Source organism: Passer montanus, unplaced genomic scaffold, assembly GCF_014805655.1.
Source record: "Passer montanus isolate IOZ18808 unplaced genomic scaffold, ASM1480565v1 scaffold2, whole genome shotgun sequence".
NCBI lineage: Eukaryota > Metazoa > Chordata > Aves > Passeriformes > Passeridae > Passer > Passer montanus.
In genome coordinates this window covers 27140074-27163913 of record NW_024366591.1, presented here as the reverse complement: position 1 = coordinate 27163913, position 23840 = coordinate 27140074, and the positions used below count along the sequence as shown (strand labels likewise).

The window sequence follows — 23840 nt, the reverse complement described above, 5'->3', positions numbered from 1 at the left end:
CTTTCTGTCCTCTTCATCCCATGCGTATCTGAATTGTTACTGGTTTGTGGATTACACTTGCTTGCAAAAGGGCACCAGAGCAGCAGAGCAGGGATCAGAAAAGTATACATTGGATTATAAGTATTGTTCTTTCTCTGTCTTTCTTCTAGGTCAAAGTAAACATGGGGACTACTCAAGGTGGGCTGGAGGACCTGTTCAAAAATCCCTTTCAGGATGGCCTCCTGGTTCTTCAAAGAGAAAAGAAATCCAATTTTGTGCTAAAAATAATGTATAAAAGCTGATTGAACAGTGAGACAGAAAACAACAGAGACCTTCAGTCTCTCTTTCTAACAGGTACTAAAGGAGATGCCCCAGACCTCCTCCTTGAACCTCCTGCCTCTCAGCAGCAGAGGGACACAGCAGAGGCATTGCAGCCACCTTTTGTCCCTTTCTTTCCCTGGCCACCGCCATTACGGCCCACCTGGATTAAGACATGAACCCAGCCCACTCAGTGCTGTGGGAGCCTCCTCCACACTCTGGGCCGTGTTGAGTCTCCTCAGCCAACACAACACTGAAATACCAGGATGACCTTGCAGCAGAAGTCAATAGACAGCGCATTGTTTGCCCTGAAGGCTGTACAGTTCATACTTGCCTTAACCCAACTGCGTTGCACATTAGAGAAACTACGTGCAAGCTTTCTGAAGTTAACATGCTGCTGTTAATTCTGAACGATTTCTAAGTCAGTGGTTTTCTTCTGTTTGGTTTTGCTTTGTTTTCATGTCAGGGAATAAGGCTCTGTTGGTCCATGGCTCCAGAGCAACCAAGTAGAAAACTGCCAGCTGTCTGATAAGTGCTTTACTTTTGGGGCTCCACAGTGGTCAAGAAACAGTTTATAATGATTAAAAAGAAAAATAAATAAAGAAATAAATGAGATCTTTTGGGGGTCAGGGAGGGGAAAGGGGTAACAGAAACTAATAATTGAACCTACTGGAAATAAGCAGCAGAAACTGTGCTTCTTAATCCCGCTGGTTTTATTTATCGCACTGTAGGTGCTTTTATAGCTATCTCTAAACATCTTTTACTAACTACAGAGACATCTGCAGATTTCTATGAACAAAGGCCAACTGAATATGTACTAGCTATGTTTACTCTTTTATATCTGATTTCAACTAAAAGTTCTCTGTAAGTGAGCTTTTTTTTTTTCTAATTGCACCATAAGGGATCCACATATTTTATTTCTTGATTTTGGTTGGAGAGGGCAGGGAGGGACTAGTTGAGTTGAAGAAATACTGAAGACCTTTTTGTGGTATATTTGGGGGATCTGTTGTGTGTTAGAACGTGTATTTTATCTTCCTGTATTATTGTGGCTGAAAAAACCTCTGTGCTGTTACGTAGTTGGCAACAAGATGCCTTTGGGAATTTTGCTAGTAGGTCAATGTGTATATGAAATACTCTGAACTCCTAGGAACATATGTTTTATTCTACATCTGATCTGTATTTTCAAGAACGTAGATGGCTTTCACTAGGAAAACCCAATATTTTGCTCAGGTTTTTCAGAAACTTGGATTGTCATTGTTTCTTTGCTCAGACCTTGCATAGACAAACGCACGCACCTACCACACCTGAGGTGACCACGTAGCTTTTGAGGGCAAGAGGGAAGGTCAGCGCTTGGAAATGCTCAAGGCACCCCTGGGCAATTCCCTTTTCCCTGCTGGCTAAACCCTGCTCCAGAGGCCTGTGTGCTCACACCACTCACCCAACCCTGTACAAGCCAGTGCCCTTTGCTGTGTCTGCATGGATGTACAGTGTCACAAACAACAACTCTGGACAATGACAGAGGAACAGGCATTCACCAGTGAAAACAAGATACGGGACATGTTCAGGAACTATACCTACATTGATTCAGTGAGATTTATATAGATATAGATAGATATATATATATGTAAGTGTGTGAAGGTGTGTGTATGTCTATTTATATAAAATACACAGGACTATTTTTGGGGGCTGCATCACCCAGGAAGATTCTGATGCAGTGGACCAAGGGTCCCGTCTCAGATACTGCTGGGAATTTCATGCATGAAATATGAATGTCCTCTAGGCCTGATCCTGTAAAGCATTCATTGCTGATTTGGATCTCAAATTTAAATTTTCATACTTGAGTACCTGAAAGTATGAGTTCCTGCTGGGTAGAGATGCTTTTATGCTTTTCACCCCCTGGAAACTCCATGCAATTTCCAAGTGACAGGCTGAAATTTCCCATAACTTGAAAAACTAAAAAAGTTTCTTCTTTCATGTAGTATTAAATATAGCATATATACAGTATTAAACACAATGAAGAGGTTTAAATGGGATGAAAATGTCATAACAGGTTATTTTATCTTTCCCTGTATACCAGTTAATCAAAATGATATTTCTATAGAAATCATTTTTAACATGAAAAGAAACCAGTTTAGGCACCTAAGCAGCAATCCAATTTTCAGAAGATAATTTTTCATACCTTTCAATGATTTCCCATGGAACAGCAGCTACTGGTAGTTAGCAATTTTAGAAGTCAGACGATTTAATGAAGTGTCTACACGTAGCTTATAGGCCTGATTTTAAATTAGAAAATTTTGGCCTTAATTTCTCTGTGTCTTAGTCTTCCCATCCATAATACGGGAATTATATGTGCCTCACAAGCTTTTTGTGAGGTCTGAATTGTTAATGTTTGTAAAATGCTTAGGAAATAGGAAGCACATCTAACTACTACGGATTGCAATATAAATGTGTATTCATATATTACATATAGAGTAGATACACACACTCACATACACACAGTATATATATATATATATATATATATATATATATATACACATACATACCTATATGAAGTTGGTATTCATAACCCTGCTTAAGTTGAAGTTAGAGCATCACCATTTAAAAAATTAGGATGGTTGACTACTCAACTAAATGATTAGTGGACAGATCTCTTCTGGAAGCAGTTTAGAGCGCAGTAATGTGAGAATATCTGGATGGCATTTTTGATTTGTACAGCTGTATCCTCCTCAAAATCCAGTAAAGAATGTTATTTTTCTAGGCTGGGCTTTTGTTATAAACTAAAATATTCAGAAGGCAAGAGATACAATCCAAATGTGTCTTTTTTTCTTTTCTTTTTGGCATTTGTTAATTCTGAATGTATTTTTAACAAAAGTGATTTTTTTGACTTACTAGTGTAATTTGCATTTTAAAAAAAAATAAATGGAAAAAATATAGGTTTCCAAGCTATTCATGGCCCCCTGCTGCTATTCAGAACTTACAGGAAACTCAGAATTACTCTTCCCAGCTGAGCAACAATACAGGATAAAGAATCCTATTACATTTACATGATGACAATCCCGATCTGTGCAGTGCATGGATGTGACAGCACTGAATAGAAATTGCCGGGTCATGACACCATTTTAATGCTGTCATATGTACCAGGTATTTTCATTATCACTGACACTAAAAGGTTTCTTTTACAAGGCTGACTGCAACAGACTCTTTACTTAGAAAACAGGGCTGGTTTTGCCCACTCATCAGGAATTTTAAGCCCATGATAGGTATAGAGTTGCCAACACTGTTAAGTATTGCAAAAATACTTGTTAAGAAGAAGCTAAGTAACATGGATATTTCCTCTGCATTCATATTCTTTTATATGCTATTTATTGTCCCTACACTGAGATGATGGAATCCTGTCTTAGGCAAAATGTTTATAGAGCTCACATATGTTGACAGCTTGCCTGAGGTCATTTAATAAAGGTGGAGCAGAATGATATACATTTTGAGATACTCGGTCATGCTCTCTTAGGATGACTCCTTAGAAAGAGAGTTATTTTGTTAGGATTTTTTAGTCTTCATAAGAGTGCAAGTGATATTTTTCAGTCAGGTAAGTAGAGATGGTTTGTGCTCCACTTGCTTAATCTAAGTACTGTACAATACTCCACTGCTGCACAGCATTTTGACAAAGTCTGGCATAGTTATGTATTGATTGCTGGATGTCTCCAGATAGGAATGGCCATTAACTCAGTGTCTGAAGTCTTTCATGGCTTGCATACTCACCTTCCATTTGAGCACATTGGTGGTATACAAAGCAAAACTTCACACTCTGTGAATCACTCCACCTTGTAATATTTTAATTTCCAGCCCTCTGTTTTATTTTTAAATGCAAATACTAAGAGGAGGAGGACTTTTCTCACAAAGATGGGAAGCCTAGTTAATAGTCTATGTATACATATTGCTTGTATATTCATTGGACTGTGTACCAATGAATAGCTGAGAAGAAAGTGATGGACTTCTTGAGTTTGTTTTCCAGCTATTCCGAATCTGGCTTCTTCCCAGTACATTTGGATTGACAGCAGACACTAAAGGTAAGCCAGGTGTTGTTGAAGAACCAATGCACAGCAATACTGCAGACAGCACTGTGTCCACTGCTCCTTAGAGAAAGATGAAGACAGTTGTTAAGCTACTTGGTCCGCTTCAAGCTATTACAATGCATGAAAGAAACTTCCCCTTAGACTGCAATTACTCATTCACATACAGGAGTGGCACAGCACAGAATCAATCAGTAAAAGAGATTTTCCTCCTGTAGTCACCAATATGCTTCATCTCCTGACACGGACTGGAGAAATCAACTCTGTTTGATCTCACGTCCTGACAAGTCCCTCTGTTCAGACCTTCAACAAGAGAAACAATTACAGCTAGTTAAAGGTGAGACCTTGGCATAGCTGAGTGGTTTAGGAAGATACTGTACCAAATATGAAGTTCTAAGTAGCACCATACATAGGAGAAAGATGAAGACAGTTGTTAAGCTAATTGGTCCACTTCAAGCTATGTACAGTATTAAATGCAATTACAATGCATGAAAGAAACTTCCCCTTAGACTGCAATTACTCATTCACATACAGGAGTGGCACAGCACAGAATCAATCAGTAAAAGAGATTTTCCTCCTGTAGTCACCAATATGCTTCATCTCTTGACACGGACTGGAGAAATCAGCTCTGTTTGATCTCACGTCCTGACAAGTCCCTCTGTTCAGACCTTCAACAAGAGAAGCAATTACAGCTAGTTAAAGGTGAGACCTTGGCATAGCTGAGTGGTTTAGGAAGATACTGTACCAAATATGAAGTTCTAAGTAGCACCATACATACATTTGTTGCACAGCTCTCTCCATATGTACAGAAGAAGGGTCTTTTAAAAATGCACTTTTCCTTTGTCTCTCAGAAACCAATTGAAAAAGATTATGTCTTTTACAGGTGTCTTCCAAAATCCTGCCAAGATCACAAAAGATGTTTTTTAATTAAAAATCCAACAAAAACACCAATTTTTCTACTCTCTGTTGAGTAGAAGACTTAGCTCTTGGGACTTCCAAATGCCTTGGGATTATTAATTTGGGTAGATAAAAACACTATGAAACATGAGAAATAAAAAATAGATAATGCTTGTGGTCATCTCTGATTCAAAATTAAATCTCTACAAAAGCCATGCTTCTCCATCCATTAATGAAAAAGGGTCTTTATTGCCATCTGGTACCTTATCATTTTCCCAGCCTTGCCTTTGTCCTGATGGGAAATAGGTTATGGGGAGCTTAAGGTGAAGAAGCATGTTCACATTCAGCATGTGCTCTCCAACAATCTCCAGTTCTGCCACACAGATGTTTCACACCTAGTTGATTTCTCTCTCTCTGTCGCCATCTTCTTGTCCCATTCTCACTGTCTCTTCCTGAGCACAATCCCACATATCCTCCCAAAATACATACTGCTATTTGTCACGCCCATTGTTTCCAACTCACATAAAGGTGGCAGTGGCAGTTGTGGAGGATAGTGTCACTGAGGACATGTGCAAAAGGACAAAAAGAGGAAGCACAAAGTCATGTACATTCTCAAAAAGCCCCAGACAGGGAGACATTTAACAGAATAGTAAAGGTTGGCAGCACTACAGAAGCCATGAGACAGAGCAAGCCCTGGTAGGAATCATTAGCACATGTGCAATTCCATTTGCTAAAGCTATAGCTCACTGAGTACACAGAAAGTCATAAATATCCAGAGCCACAAAAGGCACAGGTGAATTAGAAGAAATTGATAAAAAATGTTTGTGAACACATTTGCTGGATTAGATTCACATTTCATTTTCTTCAAGAATTTTCTCAGGATTGCGTTTTTTCCCCTTGCTAACATTTAGATAGTTGATTTCTATGCATGCAGGTGAATATTTTGTTCCTAGGAGAGCTTGTAAGTATGTGCCATTTCTTTAATTTGCAGAGGGTTCTCCATATTGATGCATCTGTGTGCATTTGTGCTAAATGTTGGCTTGGTTCACTCAGTCACACATACACACACACATACACATACCTGTTACATGGCTGTGTTTTATGATGGAGATACATAACCACACACAGTCTGTCTCCTTTTCTGCTTAGTTTTTCCTATTCCTCCTCTCAAAACATTCAAAGTCCTAAGTGTTTATTTTAGAGAGAGGCATTTGGTACTGAAAAATTATTATTTCTGATAATTACTGAATGTACAAGCATGGTGCAATCTATGAATAGAGTAAATAAGACAGTCCTTTCTACAAAAGGTTTATGTGATAAATCAAGTAAGTTAATGAGAACATTTCAATTAGGAAAAAAATAAAAATTTGATCTCACAGTCCCACCCTGCTATTAAATTTCAGTTAGTCAAAAAGTGGGTGACAAAAAAAATTCAGAAAAAGGAGAAGGTGATATGGTTATTTACAGCATTACATATAAGAATTAAGTAAAAGAATCAGCCAATTGTATCTTACTAGGATATCCAATTAATTTATGGTAGCTCCATATGGACATATTATATCTTATCTTACATTTTAAAGGCATTTAAAACAGTAGCTATGGAAGAAGAACAAACATCAAAGGGATTGCATATTGATGTAATCACAAAAGGTTGATGGATTGATTCAATTAATCAGTGACTCATTTCTAAGAGTTCTGCAGGGATTTATTTACCAAACACTTACATTGTTTATTTTGCTCTCTGGACGGTTTGTATATTGTCATTTTTCTTCATTATTCTTCTTGTTTCATTCATCAGTTTCTGACAAATGTTTTCATGCTGATATGTGGCATGCTAGGCATGTAAATTGTCCACATTTACTGATTTAAAGCAGTACAGTCCAAACTCCTAGGAGCTGAGAAGTTTTGTTTATTTCCCTCAGGTCCTGAGAAACGCTAGCCATCTATAATTAATATAAAGATGTGTTTTCCATTTAATCTTTGCTTTTAGTGTCTGCTCAACATGGCAAAGATGTACGTTCTTGTCTAGCGTAACCTCCTGCTTAAACTCTAGACAGAAACTTACTAGGAAAAACATTTTGAACACTCTTGACGGTAAATAGAATAACTGTTCCTTCTTTGGTTTTTCCTCATATTTTGTACTTCAAATCCAGGAAAACAATGCAAGAATGTTTTAAGGAGGTCAGGAGTTTCACAATTTTAGATAAGTTTTTACAAGGGTAAGAAGTGATAGGACAAAGGGGAATGGCTTTAAAACTGAAAGAGGGAAGCTTAGGTTAGATATTAGAAAAAAATGCTTTCCTTTGAGGATGGTGAGGCACTGGAACAAGTTGTCTGGAGAAGTGATGGACTCCCCATTCCTGAAAGTGTTCAAGACCAGGTCAAATGGTGAGCAAATCGACACATACAGGAAACCAAAGGCAGCCATCAAACCACAAATGCAAAGACTGCATTTATTTCATTGCCTTGCTTACAATGTCGAGCAGCAGAGACACACAGGGACAGAGGCTCCATCCCACTTAGTTCATCCCAGCAGGTAGCAGCAATCCAGTCTAGTGAAAAGTCTCGCTATTCATGACAGGGGTTTTGGAACTACATTATTTTAAGGTCCCTTCAAATTCAAATCATTCCATGATTCTATGATTTTCTGTTTTAATACTGTCACAGTATGTGCTTCAAAGTCAATACATAGGAAATGGCCCAATTAGGACAAGTCACAGATTTCAAAATGGCAGATACTGGATACAACAGAGGTCTGTGAAAGATGAAGAACTGAAACAGAAAGGAAACCATTCTTTGAAAGTGTTGAGTCTCATTTGGGCAAATATTTTTATTTTAAACTCTCAGGAACACTGAACAGCTTTTTTATTTTTATTATTATTATTATTATTAACATTTTCATTGCATGTACACATGCAGCATGGGTGTGATTTCCAGCCATCTTCAGCAGTGATCAAATTCTTACTTCACTTCTAGGTGGCTAGGAACAACTTCTCAGGAAAAGTGAAAGATCACAGATCCAGTGACAAGAGCCTTGGCAGTCTGCATCATGTGACAGCCTTCCCCAGTGGATGGAGAAAACTCCACCCTACCTATTAAACCTACTATAATAGACAGATGGAGACAGACACCTCTCAGTGATAACTTTTTCCCCACTGGAAATACTCCTAGCATCTCAAAAGGATACAAGAATCTTCCTTTTTGGTCTGAGGTAGTCTCAGAATTAACATTTGGAGTGAAAATAACAGGTCTGCATATTAAGAGAGAAAAACAAATCAGTTTCTAAAATGCATTGGTTATTATTTTTCCCTTATTTGAGTCTCCTATAGTTGACCAGTTGGATGAAATCCCAGCTCCATTAAGGCCAATGGGAATCTTGCTGATTGTTTCAATGAGATTTCAAGATCTCATACTTTGTGATTAAGATGCCTGAATATTTGCTTTCCTTGATAAACAAAAACCCACTGCTATTATCCTCAATCATTTTTAAATGCTCCACAAAAAATTGAGATTGCTTTTTTTTTCCTTTTTCATGCCCAGCATTTGTGAAATATATGGTCTGGTGATATAAAAATTTTATCTGTACTCATCTGTGCTGACCCATATAACTTGCTCATTGCCACATTTGTGCCAGTAAAATCTTTCTGTCATTCCCAGTCCTCTGTGTATTTCATTTCATGTGAATGAATATCACCCAGGGTATTAACACCCTGGGAGGCTTTCTGCAAAACATGAGCATTAGGGAGAAATCCAAAGACATTTGCATAGCTATTTGGCCAATGTGATAGTAGGAATCTGCTACATAACCTCTTTTCCTTTTATAAATACATGTTAAATATTAGTTGTAACCCAGAATTCTCAGTGTAAGGATTTCACATCCTTCTAGCTTCTTATTCAGTTGCACAGAGCTCCTCAGACTTGATAAGATTTCCATTGAGCAAACTAATTCAGCAGCAGGGAAATTTTTGCACATAAACAGAAAGATAAAGCACCACCTCAAAAGACAGTCTAATAATATCCAGTGCTTCTAGAAATTCAATACTTTTGCCAAAGGCATTTCTCAGTCTGAAGTTTCTCCTGTGCAAAAATGCTTCTTGTTCATTAACTTACAGCCTGAATTGCAGTTCCTGACACAACTCTGTCCGGGTGAGACTCCCACCCTGACAGTCATTGATGTGTACAACCCATATTCTGCTCTGTGAAAGGATATAGATGAGAAGCTAGCACTGTTCCTTCAGGCCTGTTCCCTTGACCTTGTCCTTCTCACACCTGAGCACTTGAGACTGTTGCCCCCCAACAGTCTCAAGTTGTCACGGGCATGTTGAGTTATTGAGCTGAACCACTGGTGAGTGCCAATTAAAATTAAGCAGGGTCTCTGCATCCTTAGTAGAAAAACACCCAGTGCACAGTGGTGATGTGCCATCTGAGCAGGGACAGATCTAGGCAAAAATGGAATAGAGAATCCTTCCAGCAGGGGCAGCCAGGAAGGGCAGCATGTCCCTGATTCCAGCTTCTGCCAGAGCCCAAAAAACTCCCACTCCCTGTGTTGGCTCCATCACCAGTAGCACCCAGAGCTGACCAATGGTATCATCCAAGAGGTCACATCCTCCTGGCACCAGCAGGAAGAGCAAGTCTGCATCTGTAGGAATCGCTTCCAAAGTCTCTGTTTTAACTCAGATCATGTCTTTCTTGCAAGAGAAGAAACCAGACTTTTGTCTGGCTACAGCTTTTTACATTTGAAGTGGCAAAGCCCTACCTTGCTTCACTTTGCACTTGGTAAAGAGCAAGTTCAGTTAGAGGAGGTAGTTTTGGCAAGCAGGGACAATGCTCCAATTTTTTTTTTAATTTTTTTTTTTTTGCATTAGGAAAGCTATGGTTCAGGTATACTTCTGAAAAATAAACTATAGGTTAAAAAAGATAATTCACTGTTTGAACTTGAACATATTCAAGCCTCCTTTTTCAATGTGAAGACACCCTGAGTCATGTGGATTGTTATTTCGTGTCATTACTTTTATGAATGCTTATTGATTATATTAAAATTAATACATATTACATGTAGAAAAATCAAAGAAAATAGCAGGAAAAATTGACATGAAAGTATTCTACAACACCAGCATACTGGTAAGTTAACCATCAGGATCAATCTCAAAAACTATCCCTAAGCTCAGGCCTATAAACAACTTACACTACAAAAGAAGCTCCTCAGTCCTGGAAGTCATACAGTTATGGCCAGAAGCTCTGTTAATCTCAGGCTATTAAATTATACTTAAAGGACTGACTGATCACTATCTCAGATCATCTCCCAGTCCTATCACCTTTACCCTCATTTGCACTCATAAAGGCCTCATGTTTGTGAAATGGAAGTTCATTGTTCAATTTTTGTCGCTGAATTATTTGCTTTTCATTTGTACAGACCATAACAGAACCTGAAGAAAGAGACCAGGCAGATTCCTGGAAGGACTCGCAGGCATGTATAACAAAGAGACTTTCAAAGGAAATACTGATGGCAAAAGGCCCCTCAGGCTGGGCCTTCTCAAACATTTTGGGGCTACTTGTGGTTGTAAAGAACTGGACTCAGCAGCCCAAGCCATTCCTTCAGCCACTTCATTTCTGCGGTGTTTGTGAGGAGAGTTATCCTCAAATCAGACCCCCAGTTTCACTGAAAGTCGGCAGATCTTAAACTCTTCTGGCGTATTTAGCTTCTTGGGCCTTTTTGAATGCACACTAATGTTTACTTTTATTTTCAAATTCCTCTGAAGTGGAACAAAAGGACTTTTGAAAATCAGTGCCTTGTGATTAGACTCTGTGGACAGGTACACTTTGCTCATCAGGCTAAATAAATTTGGTAATTTGATTCAGCCCTTGAGTTTCAGGTCTCCACATGTACTACACTCTGCTAATTTCCCTGTGATTTTTCACAGCTTTTATGAACAAAGAAATATAAACTTCATCCACATCTGCTCTGATACTGTTTGAGTTCCTGATATAACGGATGCATGTCAGTAATAACAAAAATAGCTGATCTGTGAAAGCCCACGCTCTGTGACAGTTTGTACAATAATTTTTTACCCTCAAACTCCATCACTTCAGAATCCCTTCCTCTCCCATCTGTCCTAAACAAGTGGGAGAGGCTTTTTGCTAGAAAATGTACTTTTTTAAGTACCTCTCTGGAGGAGAGCATAACAACTCTGCCTTAAGAAAAATGCTGTTAGTCCTTCCCGTGTGTCAGAATGGAAGCTGCTGCTAATTATAACTAAGATCCTGTCAGTTATCTGAATTCACTGGCAATTCTCATAAGATCCTGAAGAAAGTGAGTAAACACATTAACAGGAATGTGCCAGCAGCAAGCCACCATAATTCCCTTCCCAGCTCTGTAAAACCTACTGCGGGCTGACGGCAGCAGCAGCAGCAGCTCTGTGCTGCAGCCCACGGAACACCTGGGGCCAGTGCAGGCAGCCTGACCCAGGCTAGCAGCTGTCTCCAAACAGGCACATCCATAGCAGGAGAGCAATGCAATAGCTGACAATCTTCTTGACAGGTCTGGAATATACTGGAGATTTGGACAACAGTGGGGAAAATCTGTCACTCAGGCTCTTTTACCTGAGGAGCTGAGGAGGAAGAAAACACCCTAAGTAAAAAAGGGTGTGCATTAAAATGTGGCAGCAGCATCCCTGGCAGTTTGGGTGTACTGGGTTATGCCATGTTCTTTGTGGAATCCAAAAGAACAGAAATCTTTCTGCTGAAACGCCAGATGCCGTTAATATTCCATAGAGCCGAGTCTTCCCTAGGGACCATTCCTGCAGCCATGGGCACACAGGGCACATGCACAAACCAGAAAGGACTGCTTCTTGTTAAATAATAGCCACCTTTGCTACTGGGACCCTCTTGTGCCTCTCTGGAATGTAAATAGCCCTTCACAGGAGCAACTGTAAAACACACCCATCTGAAAATTCCTGCACTTGCTAAGGGAGCACAAAGGCGGCTTAGGGAAAACAAGAACTTGATCCAGTTCTCAGTAGGAGAGCAAGTTAAGTATCCTCCTTCTTCAGGGCTTTTTATTATTATTCATAAGTAACAACAGGTGCAGTAGCTGATTTCTTTTTTCCAAAATACGCAGCAATGCCTTTTTGGGAGGGTTTGAAAGAGGGGATTTTTCAAGCCAAAAGCAACCATGGAACCACTCTGCTGGGTGACAGAGCACAGCGGCTCCCTTACCCTTTCTGGGGTTTGATACAATTCACATTCCTGCACAGAGGGCAAGAGAACAGGAGGAGAGGGAGAAGAATAGAGAAGATTACCAGACATTGAAGAATGCAGTATATTCAGTAAAAGCTTAATGAGATAATCCCATGGTAACCGTCAGGTTTTGGCTTTTGTGCACAGCTATCTGCAGAAATGCTACCAGCACATGGCTTGTTTGCTGCTGACACTTTCTGTTAAAGAGGGAAAAATCAGTGAAGAGGTCTGCCACAGACTTGACAATCGGACCTAAATCTAGGGGCATGGTGTGTGCATGGTACTCTGGTGGCCTGGAGAAGATGGTTTCAAGGTATCTGGTAGTATGTACTGCAGCTGTAGAGTGGTAGGGGAGTTAAAATTTAAGATAGGGAGCCTAAACTGATTTTACGACAATAGGATTTCTTTTCTTTCTCAAGGAAGTCTTGACAGCTTTTGCAGAGTCAAAATTTAAATAAGCAACTTCAGAATCCTTCAACATTTTTTGCAGCATTTATAGTATTATTTTCCCAAGTAGTAGGTACCATTTAATATCAGGTACCAAGTCATTTAATAGCTGAGTGAAAATTCCAGAGTCTTTTCTCTTTTATTTCTCATCTTTAACAGCCTAACTTCATTTTCACTTCCATCCAGATTAGTGTCAGGCTTTGGTCCTAACTGCTCCGAATATAATGGCAATCAACAGTGTTGCATAGGAACAAATTACTCACCCATGCAATGGCAGACTCAGAACAAAGGTCCTCTTCCTATTTCTCTTGGCTGTGACAGCTGACAGTGCTGTCCTACTGCACTGGCATCTGGAACAAGTGATCTAGGATCAAATTAGCATGAAAGTGTAACAGCATTTCAAATTAATGAAAACTTAAGAAAGCTCCTTTTAGTAGGAACACAGGCTTGGCACATGCTGATAGTGACCCAGAAGCATTACTTATGGGCTATTCACAGTTCTTCTCTTGAAAAAGTAGTGTTACACATCTGTAATGTCCAGCATTGCTGCAATACAACTGCATTCTGTCACACGACGTCTGCAGATGCCATCCCTCACATTGCTGCAGATGAACTCCAGTGGCACATATTAGTTGGGGAGTTGGAGAGTCTTAATGCAGCACAAGGGAGTTTGGGGCATTCTCTCCCTGAGGAATTTACAGTCTTCACACATCCATGATGGGTTTGCAGGCCTGAGTGAGTCACTAGTGAGTCATGCTGTCAGCTGGTAATCAGGTGTCAGTACAGTGCTCAGCTTCCAGGCCATCTATGCCTGTCCCCACTGCTTGATCCCTGTGCTTGGCTGAGAGCAGGGGGTTATTTCCAGCCACCAGCTTGGTAGCCCTTGTTACCTGTTTTGATTGGTCAGCAGAGAAATGTCCTAGCTACAATCAGCATCTTCCAGGAACCTTTCAAAACCTGAAGAGAAAAATGGTTAATATTTATAAGGCCTGCCTGAAATAGCTTCTGAAATGGAAGAAAACTTCACGAGGAGACATTTTCCCTAAATTGACGGAAAAAAGTCAGGGAACTACTTATTGGCTTTGAAACCCAGTACAAAGAAATGAAATGGTAGCACACCTTAAAACAGCTGACTAAATCTGGGCTGTGTTGTTTGGTTTGCTCAGCTGGCAAAGCTGATATGACAGTTTCACACTCATCAGAATTAAGGCCTAATTCCTTAGGCAGATCACCTCTCTTGGGTGTTGTCTTTCCAAATAAGACTGTAAGCTGATGTAAAAAAATCTGCTACCGTGTCTTTTTATTTGCAAAGGATACCTTGGACTGGAAGTGAATCGTTCTTTCATCCCATCATTTGCAATTTTGGTACTTAATCTAGAATAGTGATAGCAGCCCTGAAGTTTCCTGTCAGTGAAAGGCTGTCACAATGTTGGCCTCTGATATGTAAAGGCATTTCAGAAACCAAATGAGAAACAGCCATGGGCAACCTGCTCACTGTCCCTGCTCAGCCATACATTGGATCAGTCCATCTCCAGAGATGTCTTCCTACCTTAGCCATTCTGTAACTCAGACAAATGTGGCTTCTTGCAGAGCTGCAGCAGCCATCCTTGTCAGCCAGTAAACAGAACTCTTCACATAAGGCAAGCATGGCCCTTCTTACAAACTCAGTGTCTCTATACTTCTCTGTTACATAAGATTAAGCACACAAAATTTAAAAACATGCTGTTCCAGAATCACAGCTTCTGGAATACTTAAATCAGCATGCAGCTCAGTACCTGCCTTGAAAGAATAAATGGCAATAGGAAACAATTCAAGATGTAGGACAGTAAGGTGTCTGCAATAGACAGTACCCCAAATGCTGCCTGTGAGAGTTGGGGGACCTCATCACAGTGAATTGCTAGATGTTGAGCTCCTGTGTAGGATGAATTCTCCCAGACACCCTGAGGAGGTGGCTGGTGCTGTTCTACTTCTTTCTTATGAAAGGTACCACAAGTTTGTCAAGACCTTAGACAGGAAGGCAAGTCCTAGGAATGAGACATATGCATGGCAGAGGAGGAGCCCTAAAGAGTGAGGGAGCTTTAGATCAGGTGGAGACACAGGTGAAAATATTTCATATCAAGAAAAATCCTCATCAGTTTTTACAAGATCAAACCACAAGTTGGTTCCTCCACTTCTTACCCAGATGCAGATGGACACAGCTTCCATTTGAGTCTGTGAAACAATGCAGTTCACTCCTTCCACGGGGAATACAAGCCCAGGCATGGGACATGAATTTAGGAAGCTTGCTGTGTAGAGTAAATGTGTTATGTTGTGAGTGAATGCATCTTTTGGGGTCTCTGACCAGAAGCTCTGTATACATGTTTCCATAGGCAAGATAAATCTCAAGGAAACCACAGGATCTGAATCAGGATAAGAATGCTAGGAATCAATATGGTTAAGCCAAGGGGGGAGACGCCTCAGAAGATGCTGTAAAAGTCCCCTAATTTTTAAGTTTGGATTTCTCCCACACCTGTATCATGGTCTGTTCTGCACATTCTTATACATAGCCACTAGGTTAAAGAGGGCTGTGGGCTGTGTTGCTTTTTTCTCCCAGAGGTAGATGGCTTCATGGGAATCACTTTCCACACATAACAGAGCTTATATGGTCAACGCCTACCATACTCATACACACACAAGTGGGTCTTAAGCATCTGCAATTTCACACAGGGAGGAGCCCCTCCTTTGGCTCAGAACCACCCTGCCCAGCACGTTCAATTATCTCACAGGAGTGGTACTGTTTCTTATAATCCTCTTTTGGAAGGAATTTTGTACGCTGGCACTTTTATCACCAGCAGTATTCCTACTTTTTCCCCTCTGTTCACTCAGCTGTTTTATTTCACCCTGGTGTGAGGTTTTGGGAAGGAAAACACAGGCTTTTCACAGGGGTTACAGCTTTGCACTTTCTGCTTGTCTGTGAAGATGAAATGTTTGACTCCAGAAGTGTGTTTTAGCAGCTTAATAAAACAAAAGAGGTAGCACTCTTGACCACCTTGAACAGTATCAGAATCTGCTGGCAGAGTTGTGTGCCCTTCAGCCAGCCCCAGGGAGGGTGAGCAGAGCCAGTGGCTGTCTCTACCCTTCTTGGTCTGTGTGTGCTTGCGCGTAAACCAAACACTAATGCTTGGAAATTTTTCAAACATGCCCTGTGGTTCAATGTGTGAAGTGAGGTTGTTATTGCTGTTTTAGCTCATTAACATCGCCTTTGTGTCACCCAGTCCAGAGATCATCAGTACATTGTCTATTGGAGCTGCCTCAAACATATTTTTGTCATAATAATCAGGCTAAAGATATCCTCTAAATCAGTTATCCATTGCTCCTGGGCTCTCTAAAGTACATCATCTGTTAGCATAAGAGCCTCTGCTTCTGCCTCTAGCAGTTTTCATAATGGAAGTATCTATTAATTCACTAATGCAGATCAACTTATTTAAATGTTTCAGATGCTGTTATATACATATTATTGCCATATGAAAAAATATCTACAAATCATCAGCAGTCCTAACCATGTCTTGTCTTTCATGCACATTTGAAACTGGTGAAGTATGTCTGATCTTCAGACTTCCCATAACATCATTGTCTGATCCATAAATCTTTCTAGATGCCTGGAAGGACCTTTCTTCAGTGTCACTGCTTTCTTTACATTCATTTTCAAGCTTAACTTTGTTTTTTCACACTCCTGATGTTCTGATAGGACAGGAGAACTTGGTTTTGGACAAGTCATCCTTTTTTGGACAAGTATTCCTTTAAAAGATTCATCATAATAATGTTCTCTGTTTTTCATTTCTGCAGCTTTTTTTTTTTTTTTTTCTTCAGACACCAGCTCATGTTGCTACAGAAATTTCTCTTCTGGGCTTGTGCTTCACTTTGAAGTCATGCCTTTGTAGCTTTATGATCATGTGCAAAGTCTAGATGGTTCAGAAGCTTAAGATTTGTCAAAAGTATCCCCTAAGGTTTGTAATCTATTTCAGCTATACTGCACAGTATGTAGTGACAACCAGTGACAGTGGTAAATTCTTTTCTATTTGAGCATAATTTTCCTATGATAGTTCTATGCTCTCAATCCTTATGTCCCCAAAGTGTCTCCTGTAAAATAGTGTTTTGTCCACTATTTATGGCTTATCCACCTTTTCAGTGTTGTGACCTGAATTTCTAGGAACATACCCTGGAACACATCCAGCGAGTTTGTTGCTGCCATTTATTGTAGTTTGAAATTATGCAGCCTCTGTGTTCTCAAAGTTCTCATCAAATTTTCCCAATAAGTTGTGCTTCCTATTTTGAGTTCATAATAAGGATCTGTATAAATCTGTTAATGGGTAAACCATAATGTTTATTATGGATTCTAATTTTTCCAGCAAGAAGTTGGAGATTTGAGAATACTTTATTGTCTTCATGTTGTTTGAACAGGTCCAGAGGTATTTTTTCCTAAGTTTTGGCTAAAGTAACTCACACAACACCTATTTTTATTCTTCTGTGATTCAGATTTAGAAGGCACTCCATCTTATGAGTTGGGCCATTAGGTTTTTGTTGAGTGTCTCTATATACTAGGTTGTCAACAGCAAGGACTTCTATTCCACTTAATATTTCTCTGTACCTTTTCTGGACTTGTGTTATATGACCGTAGGAGAAGGTATATTCTGGGAGAGTCGTCTTCCAGACAGACAAAAGTGTGTGCTTCAATTCCTTCTTCTTCAGATTGTCCAATCTGACATGGTGTCCCAAGGCAGAGTTTAATTGCTGAAGTGGGCAAGTAAGTGATATCCTTTAGGCTGGTTAGCCTGTAGGTGGGCTGTAGGGAAGAAGAAAGGAGAGGTGAGACATTTGCCCCAAGCATGAGGTCCTGTATAATCACATAATCCAGCAAGAAAAGGGAGAAGTCTGGGGGCTGCACAGTAGCTCAGGCTCAGCAGAGACAGTTCTGATATTGATTTTGGTAGCTACAGATGGCCCATATTCCCTTGTCTCACACCTTGTCTCAATGTTGGGTAGCCCAATTGCTGAGGTTGCCCCTTTTTCACTTATGCTCAGCCATATGCTGCTGCTGTCCCCTGTCACACTACATTTAGAAGTATCTGAATCCCTGGAGTTGGGGATGCATCAAACACACCAAGAAAAGGTTCCTCAATCTTTTCTGCTGGAAGGCAAATTCTCAGGCATCCCATAGACTACAAAATTGTTATCATTCTTCCTGAAGCTAAGACAAATATTCTTAGGAATGGTTCTGTTGTCACACAGGCATCAAGACTTGTCCAAATGCTTACATCTAGACCTGCATTTCCCCAGTAGGCCTTTATGACATTATCAGCCTTGCTGACAAAAGCTATATGGATGTTGTGGCTTAGATTCAACATTCTGAGTTGTTCTGCCCATTCTGGCAGGGCAGTTCAGGCAACAACCATGAGGCTTATGTATGTTTTCTCATACTGCATTGCAGCAAAAGTGAAAGTGGCTGCACTATTGCTAAATCTTCCATCTCCTCCTGCAAGGACCTGAACTGTGTTTTTCTCTCTGCCTATTCTGTGCAGAAGCCTTGGCTTCTGCTATACTCATTAATATCCTTATCCAACACCACACACTACATGCTTCCTGTGATTGTGCTCTGCCACATGCTTTTCTTCAGCTGTTTTTTGTACCTTGCTTGCTTACATACCTTTTTTTTTTTTTTTTTTTGTCATTTATTTCTGGCTATATGGCTTTCCATCACATATATATAATGAAGGCTTCTTTTGACCCAGGAAGTAAATTTTGGCTATTTGTTCACCCTTATTGTGTCCTCCCCTGTCTGAAATTGCTCTCATTTTTCTTTTAGAGAGGTTTCATCTGGCTACTGCAGCTGCTGTCATTTTGTTCCTTCTATTTATATTTCTCAATTTAAATTCATCTGATGCCCAAGAACCATTTATTTTGCATATCTCTTTGTGTCTGCCTCTAAAATTGTTATATTAAGTCCCTTTGCACCACTTTCAGATTGTTTCCTATTTCCTATAGAAAATATCCCCCTGCCTATGTCTGAGAAACAATTTGTCTCTTTTCCCACAGTTCAATTCTGCTCATCTTGATGAACTCTAATTAGACTTTTCTCTAAGTAGCACCTTTCTACTTTCTTCCATACTAACCTTCAAGCTTTGCATGGACAGCTGCAAACTTAGCATCAACTAATTTATTTTCTTCTACCAAATCCTGAAATACTTTTGTCCTAATCCTGAAGGACTAGTCATGCATCACTAATTAGTTTCTTATTTTTATTTTAGGGAAAAGAATTCTCCTTGGCTGTACTGCTTTTCATTTGTGCCAAGTTTAGTGTTTGCACTCTTTCAAAACATTCCTGTAAGGAAGCAGTATGGTTTGAACTGGTGAATTATGAAAGAAATAAAAACAACCTACTTGTGTGCACATGACATTTCCAAAAGAACACACTTAGTAAAGATGTAGTTTAAGTAGCATTAAGCAAGTCAGTTCTCTTTTAACAGAACTCTTGGTTCCTTAAAAATTTCAGTTCTTAAAATAAGACTAAAAGCAGCTCAAACTTAATCTCAAAACCAGTTGTTCCCAGTAAATTTATCACAGTTACACCAACAATCCATCTTTAGTTCAAATAGTGATTAAGGAGCATCTTTTTTTCCAGAGAGACGGATGAGACAAATTCCAGATTCTCTTAATGTAGCTTATTTAGGAAACATGAAAGTGTGAGCTGAGCAACTTCACTCTGGACTATGATGCTTGCTGTTAAGATGATGTAATGGCAGCTCAGATTTCCCTGTAGCTGTAGTAGTACAGTCTGTACAGATGATTTCCAGGTTGTCAACTTTAATGAAGTTGAAAACATGCTGACAATTCAGTAATGTTTTCTTTTCAGCTGTGCAAATGCTGTGGCAACAGATTACAGCAGGATTGTAAGTACTTAACAAGAGCATTACAAAAGAAAGTAATAACTGGGATGAGAAAAAAGAGAAAAAACATGGACGTAAATTAATTTAATGACAAAAATAACTTTCATTACTCTAAGATTTATAAATACAATAGCAGAAAAAGCAGCCCATGATGTACTCCCCTTAGTGTTTTATGTACCAGTTTTAAAGCTATCTTTCTGCATTTTTTCATTAGGAAATAAAAAGAAGCAAACAAATGGACTTCTGCTAATTGTAACTGCTAAACAGAATGACATACCAAACATTTCACTGAATGCATTTTGGATAAATGCCATTATTCTTAGTTCCAGCATAACCCATTGTATGCTAATTTTGTGGGAATGATGTATGCCTTGGAGATCTACAAGTCTGTCTTGAGGTCAGAAATTATCATCCTCTGAGCACAAACCTCAGTGCTGATTTGCAGTAGAAATTTTAAAGCAAAATTTAGTTAAATCTGTTTCTGGTTTCATGGAGGTATTTTCATCTCAGAAGGCTGAATAAAGAAATACAGTGCAGGATTCAAGGAATAACATCTACACACAAAGATTTTGGAAATAGCTGCAGAAATTGAGTGAATGTGTGTTTGTCTGTTTGTGCATGTGTATGTACATTGTGAGAGAGATACTTTAATTCATTAAAGTATTCCAGATGACCTCTCTATCAAGAGTACAACTCATGTCTCACCTCAGTGCTGTCCAATACCCACTCAAGTGTACAGATCTTTTGAAGGTTGGTAAAATGAAAAAACTTATCCTGAGCATGGATATAGATGCAGTGTCTCTTTTCTAGCTGCTGGAATAATAAGTAGATTTTGTCTATAGGAAAGCTTAGGACATCTACACTAGTTTATCCACACCTGCTTTCTTGGTCCCTTGATGATGTTACTGACTAAGTAGCAAGAACAGATACCTTCTCTCAGACCTTCCTAGACTACCTCTACCATTGTGGATCTGATTTGAAGATAGAAAGCATTCTTGGAAGCATCTGAGTAGCTCTACAAAGAATATGTGGCATTATTTTCTACCTGCAGAAGACACTTTTCATTCTAATTAGTAAAATAAATGGCCTACAAAAAATTAGTTTTGCCTTTTGTCTAAACTGCTCAAAGAGCTGCCACCCTATGCCTAAGCAGTTTCTATAAGGACCCAAAAAAATCAGCAGCTGTCCAGCCATGTATGTATCACTTCAGCAGGTTTAATCAGGTTCTACATCAACTGTACAATGGCAAGTACAGGAGAATTCTCCATTCATTCCTAGCCAATGTAATGAATAATGAAATAACTGGTTGTACATATTTCAAGATGTTCCAGATGTCTATCAATGTCATCAAAATTGAATTCAAATTATTTTTAAAAATTCAAACCTATTTTAAAAAATAGGGAAGATGTCATAACAGAAAATGTTTTCTAAGCTGAGGAGAATGGTCAATTTGGAACATAAGTGCAAGAAGAATACAATACAGAAGGCTCTTGATAAATGGTATTTATATGAATGTTAACAGTGTTTGCTATGCTGCATTTCCCATTTTCCGTTTTAAGAGTGCTAATTGTAAAGTATATTTACAGCAGAAAGCTAAATATTCTTCTTCCATCCAACCAAGCTACTGGGCAAGTCACCATGCAAGGAAAGTTTAGAATTCTGGTGTGCACCCATTTGCTATGAATCATACACAGCCATACTATCTGACACCCTGTAAACAAGTATTTTAAAAACAACGTCACCAGAAAATACATTTAATTCCCAGAAGACACACTACAAATACTTTGCTTAGTGTCGAGGAGTTTGATTTGCAAAGGAAACAGTTGGTACTTATCTGTAAATATGTTTAGCGGGAGAAGGCAGGCCACCATTTCAAGACTTGCTCAGTGGTTTGATATCAGATTTATTTAACCACTTGGGATATTGTGGCAGGGAGAGGAGAACTTTCTTGGGCTTTTCTGAATCGTCCATCCACATGGCAAGCACAGGTGAATGCAAGACAATCTGGCTCAATGCCACCACGCCATCAGCCTCTGGAGGAGCAGCTCCCATCATCTCTGCTCTCCCATAATCTCTGTAGCAGCCCATGGTCTGGAGTTCGGCTCCAGCGAGGAACATCTACAGCCTCCATTGTGCCAGTGTCACTTCACAACCACCCTTAATCACCCAGTCTCTCCTCTTCCCTTGGTGAAAGGGAAGATACTTTGGGCAAGAGTACAGAGGCAATTCAGACTTAGTCTGCTGGATTAACAGTACAATGCCACATTTACTCTGGACTGGGCATCTGCAAGTTGCAATACAATTGGAAGAAAATAATGTTCTTTTAGGAGTAATCTAAGAGCCTGCTTACCAATGCATCATGTTCAGATGTTCTGAAATTAGCACCTCCTGATACTCTGCCCTTTAACACATTTTCCAGCAATGGCTCACAATTTTATATCCAATTGTTCTACAGTTTATAGAGCCTTTGGAGAACTCAGTTTTTAAAGGGCTTAGGCATACCTCAGTAGGAAAGAGCTGCCATGTCATGTTGCAGCTCAGGTTACTCAGGTTAAGTAACACAAATCAGTCAGGTCTCTGACCAAGAAGACCTCTGTCATACTCCTTGGCTCAGCATGAGTTCTGAATTTTTAGTGCATTTTGAAGGTATTCACAACAAACTCTGTCCATGCTGCAAACTGAACAAAGACTACACAGTTGCGATCTACTTGTACTTCTGCCTTCTCATGAAAATTTCTGAATTTGTTTGAAATAAACTGGCCAGTGGGAAAAGATCACAGTTCTATTGATTCCTGTCAAGTAGATAAGCGGGGTTTGGGTGAGAGGCATTTCCAGACAGGCAGCTAAGTAGGCTTGAAGAGAAATTGAGGGAGTGGCTAACACCACCCTCTGATTTGGCATCTGCAGTGAAAAGAAACACTAAAACCAGGTTTCATCACTGCTCAGAGAGCAATGATCAACTCCCTGGGTGTCTGAGACACTAGACATTATGTACTGCCTGAAAGATACAGCTGGAGACTCTGTCTCTGGCAGATCTCTGTATCTGGACACTGTATTGTGATAAGCACAAGAGTGGTAAGCACTCGTTGCAAAATACATTACATAAGTGTTTTATATTTCAAAAGTTTGCGTGTTTATCTCAATAAAATAGTATTGAGGACATTGTTTCCCAGTGATGATTTGATTCTTCACAGCAACAGCATGACAAGATGCTTACAGAAGCCCTCAGATCAGTACAGTTTTGCTGTCTGCCATCACCCATTGTTCTCTTTCAGCTGTAGTGTTTCTACATTCTTCTGTTCCACTGAACAGGCTTTTTTAATTGCACCCAGCCACTTCTTCAGTGTCTTATTCTGAATTCTATTCTGTTGTTCACCTAACCTGATCCAACAAAGGATATTACAAAAAAGAATAAGAAAAAACCTAACAAATGTAGATACTCCCCATGGGTATCTCCTTTATTTTTCTGAGTTTTGAGGTCAGGTTGTTATTATTGTTTGTCACTTGCCTTTGTCTTCCTAGTATTTACATTTACTCCCAGTACCTACACATCTCAACAGTATTTATACTATTAATGTTACCCATTGCTGCATGGAAGATAAAAAACTCCCCTGGTCCTTCAATTTGTGGAGCACAAAAGTTGTTTTCCAGCCCAAATCAACAGCTCACACAAAAGTTGTTTTCCAGCCCCAATAAACAATTCAGGCTGTGTATCAACCTCATGTTTTAGGGACTCTGTTCCAGTCCTGAGTTTCAGCCAAGAGACAATTACAATCTTTGCTTCTCACTTTAGACTATTCACTAAGTTTTTAAATTATATCAGTCTGCAGAATCACCATGAGCCTTTGGGTCTGAATGAGGTACATCCATATTTACTATCACCCTTTGATTATGGCATTGCAGTCAGCTTTCAATCTGCATGACAAGTTTCCCTTTCCAACTCAATTTGAATTAATTTTGAGATTAC

At 39.5% G+C, this 23840-nt stretch overlaps 1 protein-coding gene across 2 annotated transcripts in view; it reads left to right on the top strand.

Moving 5' to 3' along the window:
* The window catches only part of NKAIN2 (sodium/potassium transporting ATPase interacting 2), a 518210-nt gene extending 514435 nt beyond the window's left edge, over positions 1–3775 (top strand). For both annotated transcript variants that reach the window (XR_005627287.1, XM_039707649.1), the window contains one exon: positions 150–3775. Coding sequence is in view for 1 of the 2 variants with exons in the window: in XM_039707649.1 (XP_039563583.1) it covers positions 150–159 (10 nt within the window). In the remaining variant the exon portion in view is untranslated. The remainder of the gene's footprint in view (positions 1–149) is intronic.
* Positions 3776–23840: the final 20065 nt, after the last annotated feature.